The 20,626-nt window shown below is 47.3% G+C and overlaps 1 protein-coding gene across 2 annotated transcripts in view; it reads right to left on the bottom strand.

Annotated features, from left to right (window-relative positions):
* TRAPPC10 (trafficking protein particle complex subunit 10) overlaps window positions 1-20,626 on the bottom strand; it is a 78,522-nt gene that overhangs the window by 25,616 nt on the left and 32,280 nt on the right. For both annotated transcript variants that reach the window (XM_054578871.1, XM_054578879.1), the window contains 7 exons: window positions 19,496-19,691; window positions 17,527-17,638; window positions 14,897-15,144; window positions 4,588-4,734; window positions 3,867-3,981; window positions 2,929-3,005; window positions 1,874-1,965 (listed from right to left, as the gene is read on the bottom strand). In XM_054578871.1, coding sequence (XP_054434846.1) covers window positions 1,874-1,965; window positions 2,929-3,005; window positions 3,867-3,981; window positions 4,588-4,734; window positions 14,897-15,144; window positions 17,527-17,638; window positions 19,496-19,691 — 987 coding nt within the window. The remainder of the gene's footprint in view (window positions 1-1,873; window positions 1,966-2,928; window positions 3,006-3,866; window positions 3,982-4,587; window positions 4,735-14,896; window positions 15,145-17,526; window positions 17,639-19,495; window positions 19,692-20,626) is intronic.

The following is a 20,626-nucleotide window of genomic DNA, read 5'->3' as shown; positions in this document are numbered from 1 at the left end:
AGTCGGGAGTGCATCACGGGACCTGAGCGAGGGGCTCAGGGTGGGGACCCCTGCACTGCTTGCCCAGCATCGTGCCCTAGTCAAAGAACTTTCATAGAACTTGTGAGATGAATCTCACAAGAAGAAAGTGAGGGCACCATTCACTGTTTCAACCTGACATATAAGAACACCAAGGAAGGGAAGGTGGAAGGTTTGTCCACAGGTACACAGTTAATTAGGGAGGAGGCTACAAAAGCAGGGCTTGGTGCCACCTACCTACTGCAGATAAGGGAACTCAGAAGCAGTCTATATAACCAAGCTTATGCACACGACACTGAGCAGGTTTCCAAGACTTTCAGAGCACTACGAAGACTTTAAATAGCACCACTTATCACCCAAGAGAAGCTCTTCCCAATTTAAACCTTCAAGATGTTCAGAATAAAACAAAGCACAGTTGAAAGCACAATTAGCAAGAACCTGCCAAAGCCTCTATGACAACATGGGTCCCCTGACCCTCCCCAAAGGACTGGGACCATGGAACTGAGGGACAAAGGCTAACACTAAATAGGCATCCTTGGAAGACACCCCATTTTTACTACTCTACTCTGGAAGCAATGACATTTCTCAAATTTGCAAATCAAATAAATTTTAAAACTATCAAATTATATGTATCCATTTTCCTACACTCTTATGGTCCTGTTCCACCCCAACCCTTTTTAAAGAGGCCCAAACCTTCAACACTTCTTCAGTTACTATCTCTAGCCAAAGATTCTTCCATTCCACAGCTGGAAGGGAGCCAATAGACCCTTCATCACCCTGGAGACAGAGGCCAGTGGGCACCCAGCTAGCCTGTGGCCAAGCTGAAAGAAGGACCCAACTGTGGATTGATTAGCCACTGTGGCTCCCGGCCGGGTGGGCACCACTCACGGCATCTGCAGATAGGACCCCTCTGCTCCACAAATAACTCACTGCTGACATACACTAGACGGAGGCTCCAGGGAGCCGATTCCAGCCCTGAGTGCTTGCTGTTCATCAGTGGTGTGCCTGGGCAGCTGCTGGAGGCACAGCCGGAGAGCTAGACGCCCACCTAGAGGGTCTCTGAATCCCTTCTGCAGCCATGTCGGTCTGTTAAATTATTCCTCCTTGTTTTGGCTAATAGAACTACTACAGATTTTACGATATCATTTCAAACACACATTTCTTTTAGAAAATCTTAAATATCTTTTCCTTTATACTGTGTATTTCTTTCCAATGCTTTGAAATAGCAATGACTCTGCCAGCCAGGGTTTCTCCTCTTTGGCAGGCCGATTTTATCAAACGCATGAGAAGTACGCTATCTTGAGTCTTTGCTGTGAAATCCGACTCCAAAGCTGGAGCAAGGCTGGGGATGTCCCTGCCTTTGTACACACAGTCTCTCAGTCACGGTCACCTTCTCCTACAACACTGCACGTGCAGTTCCTGTACTTCCCTGATCTCCAGGCTTTCAGGCTCCTGGGGGCACTGGATATAAACTAGAGGAAATGCTATAGAACAAAATACTTAAGAATCTGCACCCAACTTAGCTGCCATTAGATGTAGGTTCTTAAATATTTCCTCATAATCCTTTAAGTAAATTTAATTATAATATTATATATTACATATAAGTTCATTATGTTAATTTAATTCAATAAAATGCAAAGATCAGTAACAGCTATTAAGAGTAACAAGCTGAAAATTTCTCCGTTTGGTTTTCAGAAGAAACTGAAAAAAAAAATGATGACAACTGGTTAACAGATTCTAGATTTTTCATTCTATAAATGTATGTACACTTCATATAAACTCCATACATAACAAATCTTCTCTTGCTACATGTGTGAAATGATTGAAATTCAAAGAAAAGTTCAAAATCAATTACATGTAAAACTCTGCCAGATCCTTTCCAACAAACTTAGCAGACCGAATCCTCCCAATACTTGTATACATTTCAATGGTAGCGTGGGACAGATCCTGTGGAAAGATAAAAAAAAAAAAAACCAACACATAATTGTACTTTAATTTTAATGCTATACAAATCTGACATTTATGTACCCAACACTGAAGCAGAAGATTTATTAATATAACTTTTTTTACTTTGCATTTACTTTCGTGTTGTTATTTTGTACTATAATTTATACAAAGTCATTAACTTGTACATAAAATTATGAAGCATAATAAAAAACTATAAATTTTTTATCAGTAGACATAAAATATTCAACTTGTCAAAGCACTTTCCGTATGTGGGTAGCACTTCAAGTATTTTCCTCAGTCTTTGGACAACAAGGACAAACTATTAAAGGCTGTGTCTAAGTTCGTGAGTTAACCATGACTCGAGTATGCAGTTGACTTACCGAATTTCTACCTGTACTGCTTTCTAAAGTCCCAAATTTAAATCTTTTAAAATCAAGCACAATAACTGTTCAAGTCCAAATTATTCCTTGTCCATGGAAAACCATTCACTGTCCTCTGTTACAATTTCTATTCTATCGCATGAACAATGCCATTTGAACAAAATGATAAATATGTGAAGATGAGCCTGTGCCTAAGTATGGCCCCACAAGTGCTAATAAACATCTGATGAACAACAACCCTTCCAGGTTTTACCGACAACTCCCTAGGGCACCGAGGAAACAGAAAGGGCAACAAGAAGGAGGTTCCATCCCTGGCCGGTGTGGCTCAGTGGATCCAGTGTTGGCCTGTGGACTGAAAGGTCGCCGGGGCAACCAATCTATGTTTCTCTCACACATGTTTCTCTCCCTCTCTTTCTCCCTCCTTTCCCCTCTTTCTAAAACAAATAAATAAAATCTTAAAAAAAAAAGAAGGCAGCAGTCCCAAATCCCATCCCCAATTCAAAAGGTCACACAGCACCAAAAAGTCTTCTATAGTTGGGTTTTCTGCTACGGATAGACAGGAGACAACACATCAAATACTTACTAAGTAGTGTTTCTCAAAAGCTTCTACTGATGACAATGCCTCTTTGAGTTTCTTATAAGGACTCTGAGCTGTGTTGGCTTAAACAAAAAAAAAAAAAGAGTTCTTATTCATCTTTGTTATTTCCAGACACACAAGTTCACACTGCCCCTCACCTGCCGCAGGGAGGTGACTTCATCTGACACTTGGGGAAACCACAAACACAGCCACGCAGACCGAAACGGCAGCATTACCTACATTCTTGTCCGATAAATAAATGCATGAAATAGTCTAGACCCTTCACATAAGACTCTTATCTCTGACTGAGATTAGAATTTTTAAAAGTATGTATTCCAAATCCTCCAATGAATCAAATTCCTGCCAAAATGACCTGAGGCGATCTCCGGGTGAAACAGTGCGATGCCAACGTTACACATTCTCCCTCCCAGACGTACATAGTTGAGCAGGACCCCTCTCAGTTCTCTAGGTACTCCTGGTGTAGCAACAGTTCTGCTAAGTCATACTCATCACTCCTCTCGTACCCAAAGGAACTAGTAATGCTCCTTTCAAAGTGCTTTATTACCTCGGAGTAATCTATTGAGGGAAAGGATTTGTCTGGCCATATTGTTAGAACACTAAATCATCTGTTAATTCGCAGAGAGGCTGGTGCATTTAAAGGTCACATGAGCTGTAAAAAGTCATAGTCAGCTCATGGAAGCTTATGAGAAAGTCAGACCCCATTTTAAGGAACCTTGCAGCAATTTCTTAAATGAGTTCTAACATTTCTCTACGTTACTAAAAGGTAAAATATTCTCCATATTAATCTAGCCAGCTAATAGTGACTGCAAGTCCCGAACAGTTAGCTATTATATTGTTAGAATTTGAATTGCATGTGCCAAGATACAACCAACATTTCATGACTTTCTACTGTACCACCTGCACAGGTACAACACAGAAAGTACCTGTTTCGGGTCGCTCAGCTCCCAAACCTGCCAAAAGATCAACTGTTCTATTGAGGTCTTCTGAGTTAGGTCCTCTTTCAGACACAAGCCCACACAGGTAGCCCAAGGACTTTAGCTGTTGAGATAAATCCATAATTTCAATTAATTTGCCATAAAGGTCAGCAGAGAATTTATAAATTTAAACATAAAAGTTAAAATCCAACTAAATTTTAGAAGAAATTTAGTTTTCCCATCTAAGTGATTCTTATCTGGATATAAAAATATATCTTACTGGGATCAGTTCAAATTCCTATCTTCCACACAGTAATTCTCAGAGTGGCTCTGAGGTTGGTAATTCTCAGCTTATGCCATTCACCTGCCCACCTGCTCTCAGGCTTTCGAGGTCTCCCACTCCATCTGCACGCCACCCACTGCCCACATGGGACCACGCCACATCTCCATCCCTCTCACACTGCATCCTTGTTTGTAGACCGGCCCCACCCCAGCAGCGTTCGGAGAACCACACCTTCAGCACCAGCACAGCCAGTGTTTCACCTGTGCTGAACAAGGGGCTATGAGTAGGAGCCACTTAGGCCATGGCTGTTACTAGGCACGGCCGAAGGCAACGAGAACTGCCCGCAGGGTGCCTAAGTGCAGAGCACTCTAGCAAGCAGCATATGGAGCCCACCCCCGAGCGGCACAGCCCCCAGGCAATGCCTGCGTGTGCATTCGGGGCAGTCACCTTCTCTGTGGCATAGCTCCATAAACCCACAGTGTGGGCAATGTTCGAGTCTATCTGCGCCCGGTCACAGCAGCCTTCTATCCTCTGCAACACCTCCAGGCAGCTCAGAAACACCCAGCAGTCCAGGGCGCCGGGCGGGACAGAGACCTGGGGGGCACAAGAGTGGGAGCGTGAAGAGGGCGCTCGGGGAAAGCACCCAGGCCCACACTTTCTCATCTGCCCTTTCAAGCCGATACCCAGTCTAATAGTGCTCTCACCTGCCAAGCTGTAGAAAAGAATAAGGGGGCAATAACAATAATTACACCAGTTCATGTACCAAAAGGTAGGAGTGATCTATGTCCAAACACATGCCTTGGATGATGTGAATGACTTGGCTGGAATATAACTTTCAATAACAGATTTTTTTTTGTATGCTTATAAAGAAAAGAAGCCTACAAGAAGGCCAACTAGCATCGCTTACTCTAAGTTTGCGACCTGGTCACATCTCAGTTTGAAGAACACATATTACAAAGAAAGGAAGCTAAGGCCTCAGATGACCACTGAGTCAAATTTCAGACATATCAAGTACCAGAAATCTAAGCATTACATAGATAGTAGATGGCATTTAGAAATCACTGTTAATTTTTTAGGTGTGATTACATCTCTAAAGATGAGCTCCTGTTGCTTAGAGATACACACTGAACCATTTACAGACAAACAAGGCATGGTATCTAGGGTCTGCCTAAAAAAATCATTCCAGGGGAGGCGAAGGGGCGCAGACGGCACAGGAGGTTGGCACATGCTGGCTGCGGGCAGCTGTAGCTGGTGATGGGTACCCAGAAGTTCCTTTTATTATCCTCTCTACTTCTGCATCTATTTGAAGTGTTACATTAAAAAACAACAAAAACCAATGTGATGTTATGCAAAAACATCTACTGTACATGATCAATTATTATACACAAGGTCCTCTTCTTGACAGTTTTGCATCTCTGAAATCAGAATGTGTCTCAATCAATGGCATCATAGCACTCACAGGTGGCAGTGCTGACTGCTTTCTTGGTGGCACTAACATTGTGGCCTATCTCACAACTGGCACGCTCTTCAGGTGAGATGGTCATGGGTGCCATTCAAAGTGGGAGCCTACAAGGTAATTCTCTGTCAGGGGACGAGCGACCGGCTGCACGATGCTGACACGACTCCTTCTTGTGTAAGGACTCCCTCAGCAACCCTGAGCACAAATAAAAGGGCTTGGAACCAACGAGAAGGAACCGGAGAGCCCCATTAAATGGTCCAAGGAAAGCTAAATTGTCTGGTCTCTGAAAAATGAGATTAATTACTTAGAGCCTTTTAAAAGAAAAATCAGCATAGAAAAAAATTACATGATCAGAAGCTACTTTCCTAAAATGGCACAACTTTCTCGCCCAGACAACGATCCATGCCCAAAGGGATGCGCAGACAAGCGGCGGCAGAACCGGCTCTGGGTCCTTGGACAGGGTGCGCCCCTCCCTCCCCGGTCAAACCAGGGCGGGGTCTGATCGGGCGGCCCTTGCCTCACGGGCCTCCTGGTTCCAAGGTGCCAGGCGAGCTGGGTACTTTCCCCTTACAAGACACCACCACACAGGTACCAATCTGTGACACAGGCCACTGGTCCTCAGGCATACACCAGTTATTCACCAGAGAGGATAAAAGACAGGGACCGAACGGGCTCTACACAGTGCTTTAGGTTGAGTCCTGTGGCTCAGAGGACTCCGAGGAAACACAGGCGTCACAGCGGGGCACTCTGAGAGGGGAGCGCTAGTCACAGCAGGCACCAGCAGCCAGCGGCGGAGGCCGGCTGGCTGGCTCCTGGGACCAGGTTGCCCCTACCCCTGAGCCCTGGGTCAGTCTCCAAAGCCTGTATGAGTGAAAACAGCAGAGAGAGAGCGATGGGCCCGTGGCACACATCTCTGTGCGTGGGAAGAATCAAGAGTCACACGCCATGATGGGAACAGTGGGTCACTTTGTTTTCTGCAAAGAGCAAGCACCAGTTGGTAGGTATGAAGAATGGCATGTGAAAATAATACCATCAGTCAGCAGCAGGTTTTCTAGGTGCAAAAACACACCTAGTGTCCACGACGGGAAATTCCCCTTGCAAGCCGGAGGAGGCCAACGCCAGCAGACGGCACGCTGACCCCGGCACGCTGATGGGGTGCCCGGCCCTGCTGTCCAGACACAGTGCTGGTTTTATGGACTGAAACCTGGCGCCTCCTGGCGGTCCTGCCCAGGGGGAGTCACACACTCCCTGTGGTCCCCCGCATCCCATCCAGGGCACACACTCGCTCCTGCCACCAGGCCTATTCCGTAACTGCAGTGCTCTAACTGCTCCTATTGTTCAGTAACTGCAGGGCTGTAATTGCCCCTATTGTCAGAGTCTTTAGCAGCTTCCTACATTTCCTATCACACAGCTGTTTAAATTTTCACTGAAAGACAAAGGCACATGAATTGGTATGTCACATGGCATCTTAAGACACCTGTGATTGGTGCCATTTGCCTCTTACATTGTCACTCACTTGTGTGTGTCCATCTGGGGTCCCAACCAGACTCCAACTAAACACCCCAAAGGGACCAGCGATCCTGTTTCTTCTCCACACATTTCAAAGGCCTGGCAAAGATGGGCTCCAGGACAGCCGGAACTTTAGTCACGGTCACATAAGACTTTGGGAAATTTTAGTGAAACTTATTTAAAATGACGGCAGTGACACTTTTTCCATTGCTTTAAAAAAAAATAAGTTACAAAATACATACAGCGAGGTATGTAAAGGGCACAAATCCTAAATTTAGAGCTCAGTGGAGATACATCTGTCACTACCACTCAAACCAAGAAAGAAACCATCTCCTTTATCCTAGAAGGTTCCCTTGAGCCCCCTTCGCAGTCAACAGCCACCCTCTACTCTGACTCTGTCACCAGCAATGCCTTCTGCCTGACTGCTGACCTTCACACAGCCCGAGTTACTCGGCCCGAGCTCCTCTGCACGTGCCGTCTCTCAAGGGACAGGACGTCAGCACAGCTCACCCCTGCAGCGTCCATCGGCAGCTCGCTCCACTTTAATGGGGGGCATCGGCCTTTCTCCGACATGCCACGGTTTCCCCATCCATCCCCCTGCTGACAGGCATTTGGGTTGTTTCCAGGGTTTGGCTGCTACAGACAAAACGACTGCAATGCTGCCCACCCAGCAGAGCTCTGGGCTCTGCTGTCTCGTTTGAAACCAGGAGGTGGGCTCAGTGACTCTTGACAATTCACATTCCCTAACAAGAAGGATGCTGAGCCTCTTCCAGACTTTTGAGAGGTTTGGAAGACCTCTTTTGTGAAAAGCAGACGTGTTAAACTGATTTCTTAATATGTGTTCTTTAGTTTGCTTCAAGGCCTCCTCCTCTCCCCCTACCACAAGAGCCATTTTACCGCTTTCAAAGCGTAAAAGTGTTTTCTTTTTTCTGTTCAAGCCGTACTCATTTTTTCTGTAACCCAAATACCGAAGAACGGCACCCTGCACGCACCGCCGCCTGCCCGCCAGCCCGGGGAATCAGCCGCAGCGCCCCCGTCAGGCCCCTGGCCAGTCACCGCCCCTTCACAGGCCCTCACTGGCCAAACCCTCATGACAGACGGTCTCTGCTGCCCCTTGAACTTTGCACACAAGGAACTAAGTATGTATTCTTGTGCCTGACTCCTTGAGCCCTGCTTTGCGTTGGCGATACTCGCCCCCCGCAAGTCTGTTGGTTTGCACCGCTGGCTGCCTCCCACGGCCTGGACACACTGCAGCGGCTGTGCCCCTCAGAGTGACGAACACGGGCGTTATTTCCAGTTCCCAGCAGTTAGGGATAATGCTGCCACGAGCCCTCTGCATGTGCCTTTGGGAACACACACATATGTGTTTCTATCTACACCAGGGTATGTTGTGTTCAGCTGCATCAGATGGTGCCAAGCAATTTTCCAAGGCAGTGGCACCGACCCCGCTCCTCCTCCAGGAGTGTGGCCCGGTGTCTCCGCCCTCTCAGCGACCTGTCAGGCCGTTTTAGCCACCCTGGGGCGGAGGAGGGGGCTTCGTTGTGGCTTTTGTTTAAATTGCATGATGATTAACCGATGCACGTGCTTTTGTCAGTGTTTTATGGGCGATCTGTGGGAGCTGTGTGTCCCGGGTGAGAGTCGGTGCTAACCACACATTTCCCAGACACTGCTCCACTCTGTGCTGGCCTCCCACTCACTCCGTGGTACCTGCAGATGGAGAGAAGGTCTGATCTCCATGTCGTCTAGTTTATTACTCTCTTCCTTTGTGGTTAGCGTCCTTTGGTCCTATTTTAAAAATATTTGCTACTCTCAAGGTCAAGAAGGCATTCTCCCATATTATTTTCTAGAAGTTTTCTTGTTTACATTTCATGTTTAGGTCAAATCTCCACCTGGAATTAATTGTGTGTGGTGTGAGATCAAGACTTCTTTTTACATGTATTCAGATGACTCCAAACCACTTATTCATGGAATAAATTTTACTTGTGTCCGTTTATTTAAAACCCACCCCTCTGCCTTAGGTCAGAACTTCATCCTTTCTTCCTCAGATTATGGCAGACGCCTCTAAGTCTTCTCCCTGCCTCCACCTAATTCTTCACCCTCTCCGCCCCCGAGCCCACCAGATCCCAACACCTGACGTGGCAGCTCCGCCTAAAACCCAACAATGGCTCCCGCCCGGCTCTACAATACAATCCACCCCTCACAGTGGCAGGCAGGCACTTTCCTAACCTCCCTTCACAGTCTGCTTCCAGCACCTCTGCAGCCTTCACCTCCAAGCCCTGTCTCACCCCTTAGCATCTAACAAGACTAAGATCCTTTATAGTTCCTTAAATAAAACATGGTCTTCTCCACCAGAAGTGCACTCTTGCACTTGCCACCATGAGCCACGTTGACCTGCTGAATCCTTACTCAGACTACTCATTCCACTGAACGCAGCTCCGCAGGGTAGGGGTCTGGCCTGCCTTGCTCTCTGCTGAAAGCACAGTGCCTAGAAGAAATGCTTGCTTGCTACAAAATAGGTGCTCAATGAATCTATGTTGTCTGAATGAACCTTTTAAAACCCAGCTCACAAAAGACCCTCTAGAACCCTTCCCAAGCACACGTCAGGCACTGCACAAACACCAAATGAAACCGAAGCACCCATGCAGAGCTGCCCCTCCGTCCCTGTCCCCTCCTGCACCTAAACATTCTTGTCTTACCACTGACCCTGACGCTGTGCTCTGATGACCTGCGTTCATGGCTGCTCCGCACACTCAGCCGTGGGTTTCTCCCTCACACGTGCCCCTCACCCCCCACCCCGTGTTTACCACAGTGTCTGGTAGGCAGCCGCCTGTTTCTCAAAGGGTGCTTGGCAGCCTTCTTCTCTTTTCCTAGAGGCGCCAACTCCTACTGGTTCCTGCTCAGCAACACCCTTCCTTCGCACTGACCCCCCCTCCTGTCTGTCCGCACTGCTCTTCCAGCTCAACTCCTCAGGGCTCAAGGCCACATCGGCCTCCACGCACCCACGGAGGAGCCCAGCAGGGTGTCTGGAGCGCAGCAATACTCGGTGACCCTGAGCTCCAGTCTTCAGCCACACCTCTGCTTCTGCCCTCTGCTGGAGCCCAACCTGGGGACACCGATCCCAGCTGGCCAGCCTGAGTGGCCCACCTTATCTGCTTTCTCCAGTTTCACCTGGGAACTCGTACCACACACAGCCCCTGCTCACGATCTGGCCAACAGGCTGTGATAGCCTCTAGGGTGGGCGGCTCTTCTGGGACCCTGAGGGATCCTTCCTGGCGTACCCTGCCTGTGAACATTATCACATCCTAAGCTGATAAAACCAAACCAGTGCCGAGGCAAACACATTTAAAAAAAAAATCACTTGGGTAGGCACTGTAACACACACATAACGGCCTTCTATAAAACACCTTCCTTCTATTATTCTCACTTACCAGTTCAGTAAAGATTAAAAAACAGGCATTGCTAGTGTAACTGAAAATAGGGAGATCTTTCCAGAAGGCAGTCTGACGGTTTATACCAAATGCTTTAAGAAAGCGTATCCTTGAACTAGCATTCCTACTTGCATGACTACATGACACCAAGGTGATGCACACGATGACACACACACTGCGAAGAATCCCAAACAGCCCTGTTCAGGTCAGGACTCACTGAATGGACTGCAGCCCCTCTATCAACAGAAAGGTCAGGGCCAGAAAGGGAACCTCCTGCTGTCAGAATAAGCATGGCATTTCTTCTGTGTATTTGTCTGTACCTGCCAAACTTATATAGAGAATATAATCAAGTTTTGGTAAATGGAGGGAAAATTTTTTAAATGTTGCAGAAAAAAAAAAGTACTCTGTAATGGAATCATGTGAATCCACATAAAGTGGTTTAACTTTATGGATGTTACTTCTTGATCCCTACCAGCTGCACAGAGGAAGTATGATTACCATTTCTCCAAATTTTCAATCAGGGGAGCTGGCCCAAGCCCCTAACCTGGCACCCCTGGGCGGGACTCCAGACCCAACTACAGAAGTGGGGCCTGTTCCCAGGGCGTATGGCCACCACACTGCCCCTTCCTTGCAAAGAAGATACTTTGAATCAACTGAGAAATCGACTGGAAGTTGATTTCCATTTATTTAAAATCTACCCCACTGTCTTACAGACCACAGAAGCAAACACATATAGCTTTTCCTGCTAAAGAGATGTCACAGTCAGAAATGCCCACTGGTTGCACTTCTTCGGCTTTGGGCTTAAAAATAATTAACAAACACAAGCCTAACCCCGCAAGCTGGCTGCCCCCCTGGCCCCCATCTCCACAGCTTCGCCCCTGGCCGGGGACGGCACCACTCTGAGCGCCCACAGCCCCGTGTGTCAGAGCCAGAGCTCCACCCTGGCCTCTGGCCATTGACGTGAACATGAAAAACCATCCACCAGCAAGCCAGCCCAGACCGAGGGAAATGAGTCTGATCTTGAGAGTAGAAGCAAATGTATAAAATAAGTAAATAATTTTGAGTCTTTTGACTTTTGAATGTTTCTAGAAAATTTTAAAAGAGAACTCTAAGAATAAACTTTTCAAGTTAACTGCCAACTGCAAAATATGTGAACTCTAACAGTCCTCCCAGACTGTAGACAGAATCTTAGATAAGAAAGTTGACAGAATAATTTTGTGCTTCAAGTGTCACATAACCTCTGCAGCCTCACGGGAACGTTAACACAGAAGTGTGCGTGGGCCATATCGTTTGAAAGAAAACACTCGAGAAGACACTGACAAGCAAGGTCACGCCCAGACCTGACTTGGATGAAAGGCTGATGATGGGCCAGACCCCGTGCGACGCTCCCTGTACAGGTGGTCCCCTGTGAGTCCTCACAGCCCAAATGGCAACTACTGGTCTGCTTCCATCTCGTGGCTGGAAACGCGGAGCTCCAAAGGGAAGTAAATGCGTGAGGTCCCAGTGGGAAGGGGAGCGGTGGGATCCAAGTGCAGACAGCCTGGCTCCAGCGCCCGCCCTCCTGTCTTCCTAAAACCTCACAAGGGACACCTGGCCACACCAGAGTCAAACTGCTGGTACGAGACAGGAAAGCGCTTCTGAAGTGAAGATGCAGTCCCGTGAAGCTCTGCGGGAGGACAGCACCTTGTCCGTGAGCGCACAGGAGAGCAGGTGCCCAGTGCGGACGGGGCAGGATACCCCTGGCATGGGCCGAGTCCCAGGGACGTTCATAGGCGCAACGTGCTCAAGAGGCCTGGGGACCTGGTACACACACCGAGGTAAGGGGGACGCCAAGTGATGGCACAGTCAGCAGCATCTGGCTGCGTGTGATGTGAGGACAGGGAACAGGCAGTGGCGTCATTAGGAAGGAGAGAGGCTGAGACGGCTGACAATAGGTGGTGTCCTCACCTTGCACTTGGCTTTCAGCTTTGGTCCAGTCCGTAACAGGCACATTGCAGAACCAGAAAGGTGCAAAGGAGTGCAATAAAGATGATTACAAGGGGGGACAGCCTCCATTCGGAGAAAGATCAAGATGACAGTGACCACTTTTTCATCCAGAAAAGCAAAGAGCCAGGAATAAAATACCACACTAAACGTGACATGCAGAAAACAACCCAAGGCACTGAGAAAGGCCCCAGAGCACCGCACAGCAGAGGGGAAGAGCCCGGCGACCCCAGTCACATCTGCAGACGTGCGGCCCTTGACGCAGCTCTGCCGAGGGACTCGGGAGCCCACTCCACCTGTGAGCCGCGTGGTTCTTTTTTCAGGCAAAGAGTCATAACTGGGCTGTTTCCATTCACTTCCGCAACGGGCAGGGGCCTCCCAGGGTGCAGAGGACGAGTCAGGGGAGCAGAGCCTGCTGTGCGCTGGGAAAGCCGATGGGAGACCAGGAGCCGCGGTACAGTGGGCGAGCGGCACACCGCTCGTCCCCCGCAGCCGGCCTGCGCGTCTGGACACCCCGGGATGATAAGGGATCCATGGGGGGACAAAGACACTGGCGTGCGACAACACTATGCTGGCTGTCCCCGGCCACACTGTGCTCCCCTGCTGTCGTGTGTAACACATCAGTGGGGTCCCTTGCCTTCCAGCCTCCAGAATGTCTGAAGGAGACAGGAAGGCAGGAGGAGAAGCAAGTGGCTGGAGTGCCGGCTCCCTCCCTAGGGCGCGGTCCCCACCAGAGGGCCCAGGCTCGAGGCCGCCTGCTCAGCTGGCTCTGGCAGCACCTCCTCTCCTCACGACAGGCTGGCAGCCGTGCTCTGGCTGGTCAGCTTTCTAAGGCCAGAAAAAGAATTTAAGAAAGAGCCTTAAATCCTTGAGTTAGGGACCGGCGGGGCGAGCACTGCAGAGGCGGACCCTGCACCACCTCCCTGGCTCCCAGGCCAGCCCCAGCCGCACAGCACTGCCTCGTTAATCCTCTCAGGCTGTCCCAACATGAAATGCCAAGTGTGTCTGCCAAGACCCTAATACACACCTCCGCACTACACTAATACCCCCAGTACACTAGTAAGACAAAAACCACTCAACCAGTTAAACTCTCCAGGCACACACAAGGACAGAGAGCCTGTCCTGTTTGTGAACAGTTACCGCACAGTGCCCCCAGGTCTCTACAGCCAGGGCAGATGATCTCAATTGGCTCGGTTACAGAAAGCCAAAGAATATCATTTCAAGGTGGAAAGTGTTATTTTTCCTCATTTGCTTGATTAGATGTCTAAGGCAAAAAAGAAATCTGATAAAATTCCTCAATTCTCGAGTTTACGGCAACTGGGCTAGGCATTTGTTTTGAAATTAAAATAATTTCTCTTCATTTGGATAAAGAGAAGTTTAAATCTCCTGAGGTTATTTCAAACTAAGTGCTGAGCCTGTATTTAGTGTTCTGGGCGCACAAAATAAAAGTTTCTATATTGGGAAAGACTACCCCTCAACGGCTCAGCTAACATAGTGACACTACACCCCAAGACCTTCCCTAACTGAGGCCCCTGGGAGCGCTGGTGTGCACCACGACAGGAGGGCCGCTAGGCTGGCTCGGAAGATCTCATTCTGCAACCAGTGTTGTTACTGCGTAAGTCACCCAACTACTGCCAGAGCCCTCAGTTCTTCACTGAGGAAGGGGGCAGGGCGTCTAGCAATCCTCTGGAATGTTGTCTCGAATTCTGTAATGCGCATGTGCATTTTTCTGGGTAAAGAGGCTGCTGAAATTAAATGGCAGGACCCCCCTAACTAGGTTTCCTCACGACAATGTGTATGATTCTACAGGCAGAAAAAGAGTTCAAGGGCCCTGTAAATTCATTTTTAAAGGCCGTATTTCACTACAGATCAACAATGTTTGGCCCCCTTAGGTGGTTTCTTTCAGACACATATGCACACACGTATTCATACCTTCCGTTCATCTTTGTGCTACTAATGAATATGGCACAGCTGTCTGTGTGTCACATTGCTATCTGCATGTTCACATGCAAAACGAGGACGGTTCTGAAAGAAAACAAACATCTACCCGCAAACCCTAACTCTGCATGTCCCAGGTCCGTCAGGGGCGTGATCTTTATCAGCAGAGACCCACTTCCACAGGTCAAGCTAAAGGCAGCTTAAGAAACTGACCTAAGAGGCTTGCTTCAGTCCAACATGAACTCCACCACGTTGAGAGCAGAAATTACATTTTCCGGCAATTAATTAATCAATGTAAAGAGTAATTATACAAATCACATAGTAAAAATTAAGGACATTTAGAAGGAGAGAACTCTTTCCTGAGCACAGACAGTTCAATGCCTGGGATTCCTGTTGGAATAGTCAAGAAAAGGGTAAATGGGGAAAACAGACGACTCACTTCCAAGAGCTTCAGCTCCTGCACACAGCTGTGCAGCAGCTCTAGGGCGCGCTGAGCCACCTCCCACGGCCTCTGCAGGAAGAGGAGCAGGGTGCACTGGCGAGCAAACAGGTAACTGCGCAGATCTAACAGGGTAGCTTCTTGCCTCTGTATCAATTCACGCTTCTCCATATCTATGGGCTTTCGGAGGATCAATCCATTCCAGCTCTTCACCGGCTGGCAGAAAAAAGTCAGCCAGTTGGCACCATCTAAACAAACACACATCATGAAAGGCTGACTACAGATCCCTTCACCTCACTGAGACTCGAGGGACTGTGGGACGCAGGTACCAACGGGCAGCTCTCCACCCACTTACTCCCTAAGCACTGTCCCGCCCCCTTCCAGTTGGCATAGAACCAGTCTTGGGAGATGGAAATGGGGTCATTACCACAAGCACCTCACTCGGTACTTGTCACTTGACAATAAGCACAGGGTAACACGACCTAGTGCCACCAAGTGGAGTGGAGAACAGGCGGGGAAGCAGTCAGAGGTGGGCGGGAGAGGGGTCAGAGAGCCCGGGGCGATGCGGTCAGTCAGCTCCGAGGGAAGCCGCGAGGCCTGGGCTGGGCTGCTCTGGGGCTGGAGGGCAGTCTGCTCACGCAGGTCTTTTGGTCTCCACTCTTCTCCTTACTCTGCTGTCTCTAACTCAACCATGCCCACTACCTGAGTCCTGCACCCAGAGAAAAGGACAGCAGGCAAAAAAAGGCTGGAGCAGCAGGAAGCAGAAGGGGAAATTCCTGACTATCAAAAATGTCCAACAATGCTCTCCATTTAAACTTATAACCCCAAGACTCAAACAGGATCTTAAAATAAACATAAGAATCTACAATAACAAGTCATTCAGTCTTCATGGAAAAAATTCTTCACCTATTTTTCTCACTCCAAAACAGAGGTGTTATGACGATTTCACTGTCTGTGCATGTCAGGAAGAGACTTTGTGATGGCATCCGATGTTACGGAACACCAAAGTGCCAGCTACAACCCACTGCATCCCTTACTGACCGGAACCTGCACTCGGAGCTGTCAGCAAGCACGCGAAGTGCAGTGCCCAGCCAGGTCCTCGAAGTCCCGACATCAGCAGGTCCCTCTGCCCGTCTCCCCACTCCCAGGATTCCCCTGGCTCCTGCCTGCCTTCCCTTCAGACCACTGTGCTAATGCCACCTGCTCAGAGAGCCTTCCCGGACTGCCCTGTCTGAATCTGAAAAGTGCTTACCGCCACCCTATCCCCTCCCTCCCTGTGTTCTTTTCTGCAGCCTGCACTTACTACTACCTGACTCTAAGTTAAATATTGATCTTTCTGTGCCTGATTTCATTCTGCTCCCCACTGCATTAAGAACAGTGCCTGGGACATAGTGGATGCCCAACAAGTCTCTATGATATGAAGGAACAAAAGTGAACAATCTTATCAGTCAGCTGCAAAACTTGGACCAGGCTTACTTTAGGACTTTAAATTGTCCCAGGTTCATTTGAAAACTGAGAGAATGAAGAAATTATATAAAATATAATGTAAGAAATATGTAAGAGATTGAAAGATATATATGAAGGGTATATGTAAATATAAGAAATGAAATTGCGCCTTTTCTAAATTTTTTAAATTTAATTAGTAAATACTTGCTTTGTTTGTATGTTTAAATTTGTGTCTTGGCAAAGCAAGAGATCCAAACCTGAACTTGATAAAAACGGGCTTGGAGGGGGAATCACCAGTGATGTTTCATCATCATTTGCAGAGCAAGGGCGGCGCCATGGTCCAAGTGGACTGTCCCAGGACTCTCTTCCCAAGGGCTTTCTAGCAGACACTATGGCTCCCTAAAATCACTCTTTTCTTTGGACACTGTGACAAAGGTTCTCTCAAAAACAAAAACAAAAAAAACCAACAAAGATGTCCATTACAGCCCTGCTTGTGGTGGCAAGAATGGAAACAACCCAAATGTCTAACACCAGGGGATGGCTGAATAAGCTAACAGATCCACACTATGAAGCACTACGTGGCTATGAACAAAAATGACTGAGAATTTCAGCTGTTAACTTGGAGAAATGCCTGCAATAGGCTGTTAATAACAACAACAAGCTACAGACAAACAGCTATGTATTTAATGCCATTTCTATAAAAATAAATTATCAACTAAAAAACAGTGAGGACGATTATAAACTTTGCATACAGTTTCGCTGTGCTAATTTTGTACTTTCAAAAGAATTTAAGACATTATCTGAAAGTTTAAGAGATGAACGCCCATTACAATGGTGTCCTACAAAACTCACTGCAATGAGCTCTCAAATATCACAGAGACGACCTCTCAACAGAAGAGTCCCACCCCTACACTAGCAAGGAGGCCTAGAATCACAAGCTTCACTAGCCAGCTCTAAGCTGTAAATATGACAACTCATATCTGAAAAATGCTTTTTATTACTTAGGATTCTTCTAAAAGTGAAAGGGGCTAAACCTTAATTCTCATTTCATTCCTACTGGAACCATATAATTTATTTTAAAACAATAACATAGGATGATTTAATCGTTTTGTGAATAAATGGCTGCTTCCAGCCTATTTAAGAGTGGGGAGAAAAGAGTGTGCGCCTAAGATGTCTCTACTCACCGCCAGCCCCGAAGTTGACCACGTACTGAGAAAACAGGGCGTCCAGCTCATCATACTGCACCAGGGCATCTTCAAACTGTTGCAGCATCTCAAACACAAAGGCAAGTTCCTCCTGTTTATCCAAACAAAATTTTAAAAAAGCAAAACCATAAATCGGTATTTTGAAAGACTATATAGCTATTAAAGATTGTAACAGAGAAGCAGGCAGCTTAATGAATGTTTATACTACACTACGTAAACAGTTTAATGACACATCAACGTTTCTGCAGGCACAGAGAGGGGACTGGAATGAAACAGGGGAGGGCCAAGATGAGCTCGGACCCTCCGTGACTTAGCAGCAGCACAGGACGCCAGTCACCTCTTGTCCTTAGCATTCCCCCTGCCAACCCAGATACACGTTCTTAACTGGGTTCTTCCACCTGGAAGAGCTGCACTTTATTCTCCATTTACTCATTTAACCAGCTATCTGTTTATATCTATGCAGGCTCCATGGGTATTAACTTCATTCACGGTTTAAATTCCAATTCAGTCATTATTTATTTTGTTGCATAAATGGTTCAGCCTTGGCCATGGTGAGGCTCCTGTAGGCAGTGCTTAGGTTCTTCTGGAGGACCTCTACCTTCCTGTGCACTTCTTTCCTTGCTCAGTCTACAGATATTCCAGGTCCATCTTGTATTTTCCCTGCCTCAACCCCGAATCAACCACTTCTGCAAGGAGCTCCAGCACCTTTTAGTGGAAAATGGAGTTTAGAAACCAAGATATGGCACTACGTGTGCTCACTGCTACTGAGGTGTCACTCTTCCTAGACCCTGTCAGAAGACAGAGCATATATGTATACACACACACATACACACCCCTACCTCTATTTCTGAATCAAGTCATCCATCCATCCATCCACCCACCCACCCACCACACTGTGGGTTCACACTGATACCTCAGATTCCAATCCAACACACTGGGTTCATTGAGAATCCCCCTTTCCTTGTTTGTAACTCTTAGCAATTAAGTTTAACGCGCTTGAAGGGTGAAGAGACAGGGCAATCTGAAAGGTCTGTAAGTAGGCCACCCATATAGGGAATTATGAACATTCAAATTCCCGTACGTGCACCATATCATCCAAATGCCACTATGACATAAACATCAGAGTAAGTGATAAATATCAAAGTTTCTAGTCAGAATTGGTCACTTATTTGTTCAGTGTTCATTATTTCTTGAGTTATTAATTCACAAGTAATATTTAAATATAAAAAATAAGCTTTCAAACTATGGTAAATACAAACAAGGAGCCCTAAGAGCAACATTCTTGCCCCTCTTTGCAGTGTCAGGAAAGGCCCCCACTCCCTCAAACTATACTATTATAGTTTGGTCACCTTAGCGAACAAACAAACATCCCTTTGTTCGCCAAGACTTTTCTTCTTACAACAGAAAAGAGCTGTTACAGACTACAGTTTTTAGAATCTAAAGTTTTTTTTAAACTGTTGTAAAGAAACTAGCCTAAGGCTATCTTCCATTGGAACCCCAGATTGATTATAAAGCAAAACTAGAGAGGAACTGTTGCCAGGAAGCCATAAGGCAGTGGCAGTGGCGGGCAGGCAGTGGGCACCTTCCCACCATGATCATCGCCGCTGCTGGGCTCCTCCGCTACGGCATTCCCAGGCATTCCCACGGTAGGTACCTCGGCAGGTCTGAGACGCTGATGTCAGTCTAAGTGCAAGGCCATTTCATAAAAGACTACATGCCAAGCTCTGAAGCTCCAGGGAGCTGATGATACAATTACTCAGGAATGGTAATCTCTGCTCTCCTGCTTGATAAGCCAAAGGACAGAAATGTCTGTTAGCTACCATATAATCTCTTGGTTTTAAAAACTATGCCAATAAGACTTACCACAAGAGAGCAGCCTTATTTAGAAAGAAAGAGGGACAGAGGGAGAGGAGGAGGAAACTGTCCAGTTCTATCATCAGTCCAGTACCTGAACCATGAAATAGTCACAAAAGCTCCAGCCTGGCTCAGTCCTCTTCTCCCTCAAGGTTCTCATGTCATCCTCAAACTTGCCTAGGTTTTTGGTAAAAGACATAAGAAGCAATGTCCTGAGTTTGGTCAGGAAGGTATTCCAGGATTCCTGAGTTCGAGAAGAGTCCTTCAGGGGGTCGGTGAGCACAACACACCTGCAGAGACATGAACGGACTATCTGGAAAATACTCTCCAAGCACAGCATCGTGCCCCACCTTTCCTCCCAACGATTTCCTTCCTCCCCTCCTTCCCTTCCCTCCCTCTCTGCTTCTTTTCTTCCTTCTTTAGTGGTGAAAAACATTAGGTAGGTGGTGAGAAATCAGGTTAGGAAAAGGTTTCATGCCACACAAGCAGGAAGTGCTGTTCAAGGAGAATCGCTGTAGAACAGACTGGAAAGGAGGGGAGGGGCTGAGGAAGAATCCTGAGTCTTAGACTCTGCCTCCAGGTTCTCTGTGAAATAAAGTGATCATGTCACACTCAGCTCCCAAACTTCATTTCCCCTGCCTCCTTCAAAAACCTCTTCTGGTCCCTTGTAATCGACAAGATAAAATTTAAATTACTTAACAGGGTGCATGAGGACCATTACAATTGGATCCAACCCAGTTCTTTAGCTTTAATTCTTACTGTTTCCAGCTGGAGCCCACTGACCTTCTCATGCTCTCCCCTCTTTTTATCAAGGATACTCCTATTCACCCTTCAAAACCCAGCTTGGCTGACATGTCCTCGCTGAACCGCTCCCTGCAACCGGTCTGCCCGCTCCACCCCCTCAGCCCCTTCTGCACTAAAGTGCCCCGCTGTGGCCACTCTCTCTCTGCAGGTCCCTCTCCCACCAGACTGTGAGCTCCTCAAGGGCGAGGTGAATAAACAAATAATAAATAAACGCTTAGAGGAATGGCGGCTTAACGTGTATATACAATACAGTTTCACTATAAAAAGACTTTGTATTCATTAAAAACATCAAAGGCATAACATTACAAGAGTTACCAGTAGATTTGGAAATGGCTACATAGCCATCCAAAGGGTTAGAAAAGGCACTTTCTTTATCCTTCCTTGATAATAATTTAGGAAAAAGATGAGTGAGTCTGAACTC

This window comes from Pteronotus mesoamericanus, unplaced genomic scaffold (assembly GCF_021234165.1).
Source record: "Pteronotus mesoamericanus isolate MK-2021 breed Mesoamerican mustached bat unplaced genomic scaffold, CSHL_Meso_final contig_116, whole genome shotgun sequence".
Classification (NCBI taxonomy): Eukaryota; Metazoa; Chordata; class Mammalia; order Chiroptera; family Mormoopidae; genus Pteronotus; species Pteronotus mesoamericanus.
This window is presented reverse-complemented; position numbering and strand designations above follow the sequence as displayed.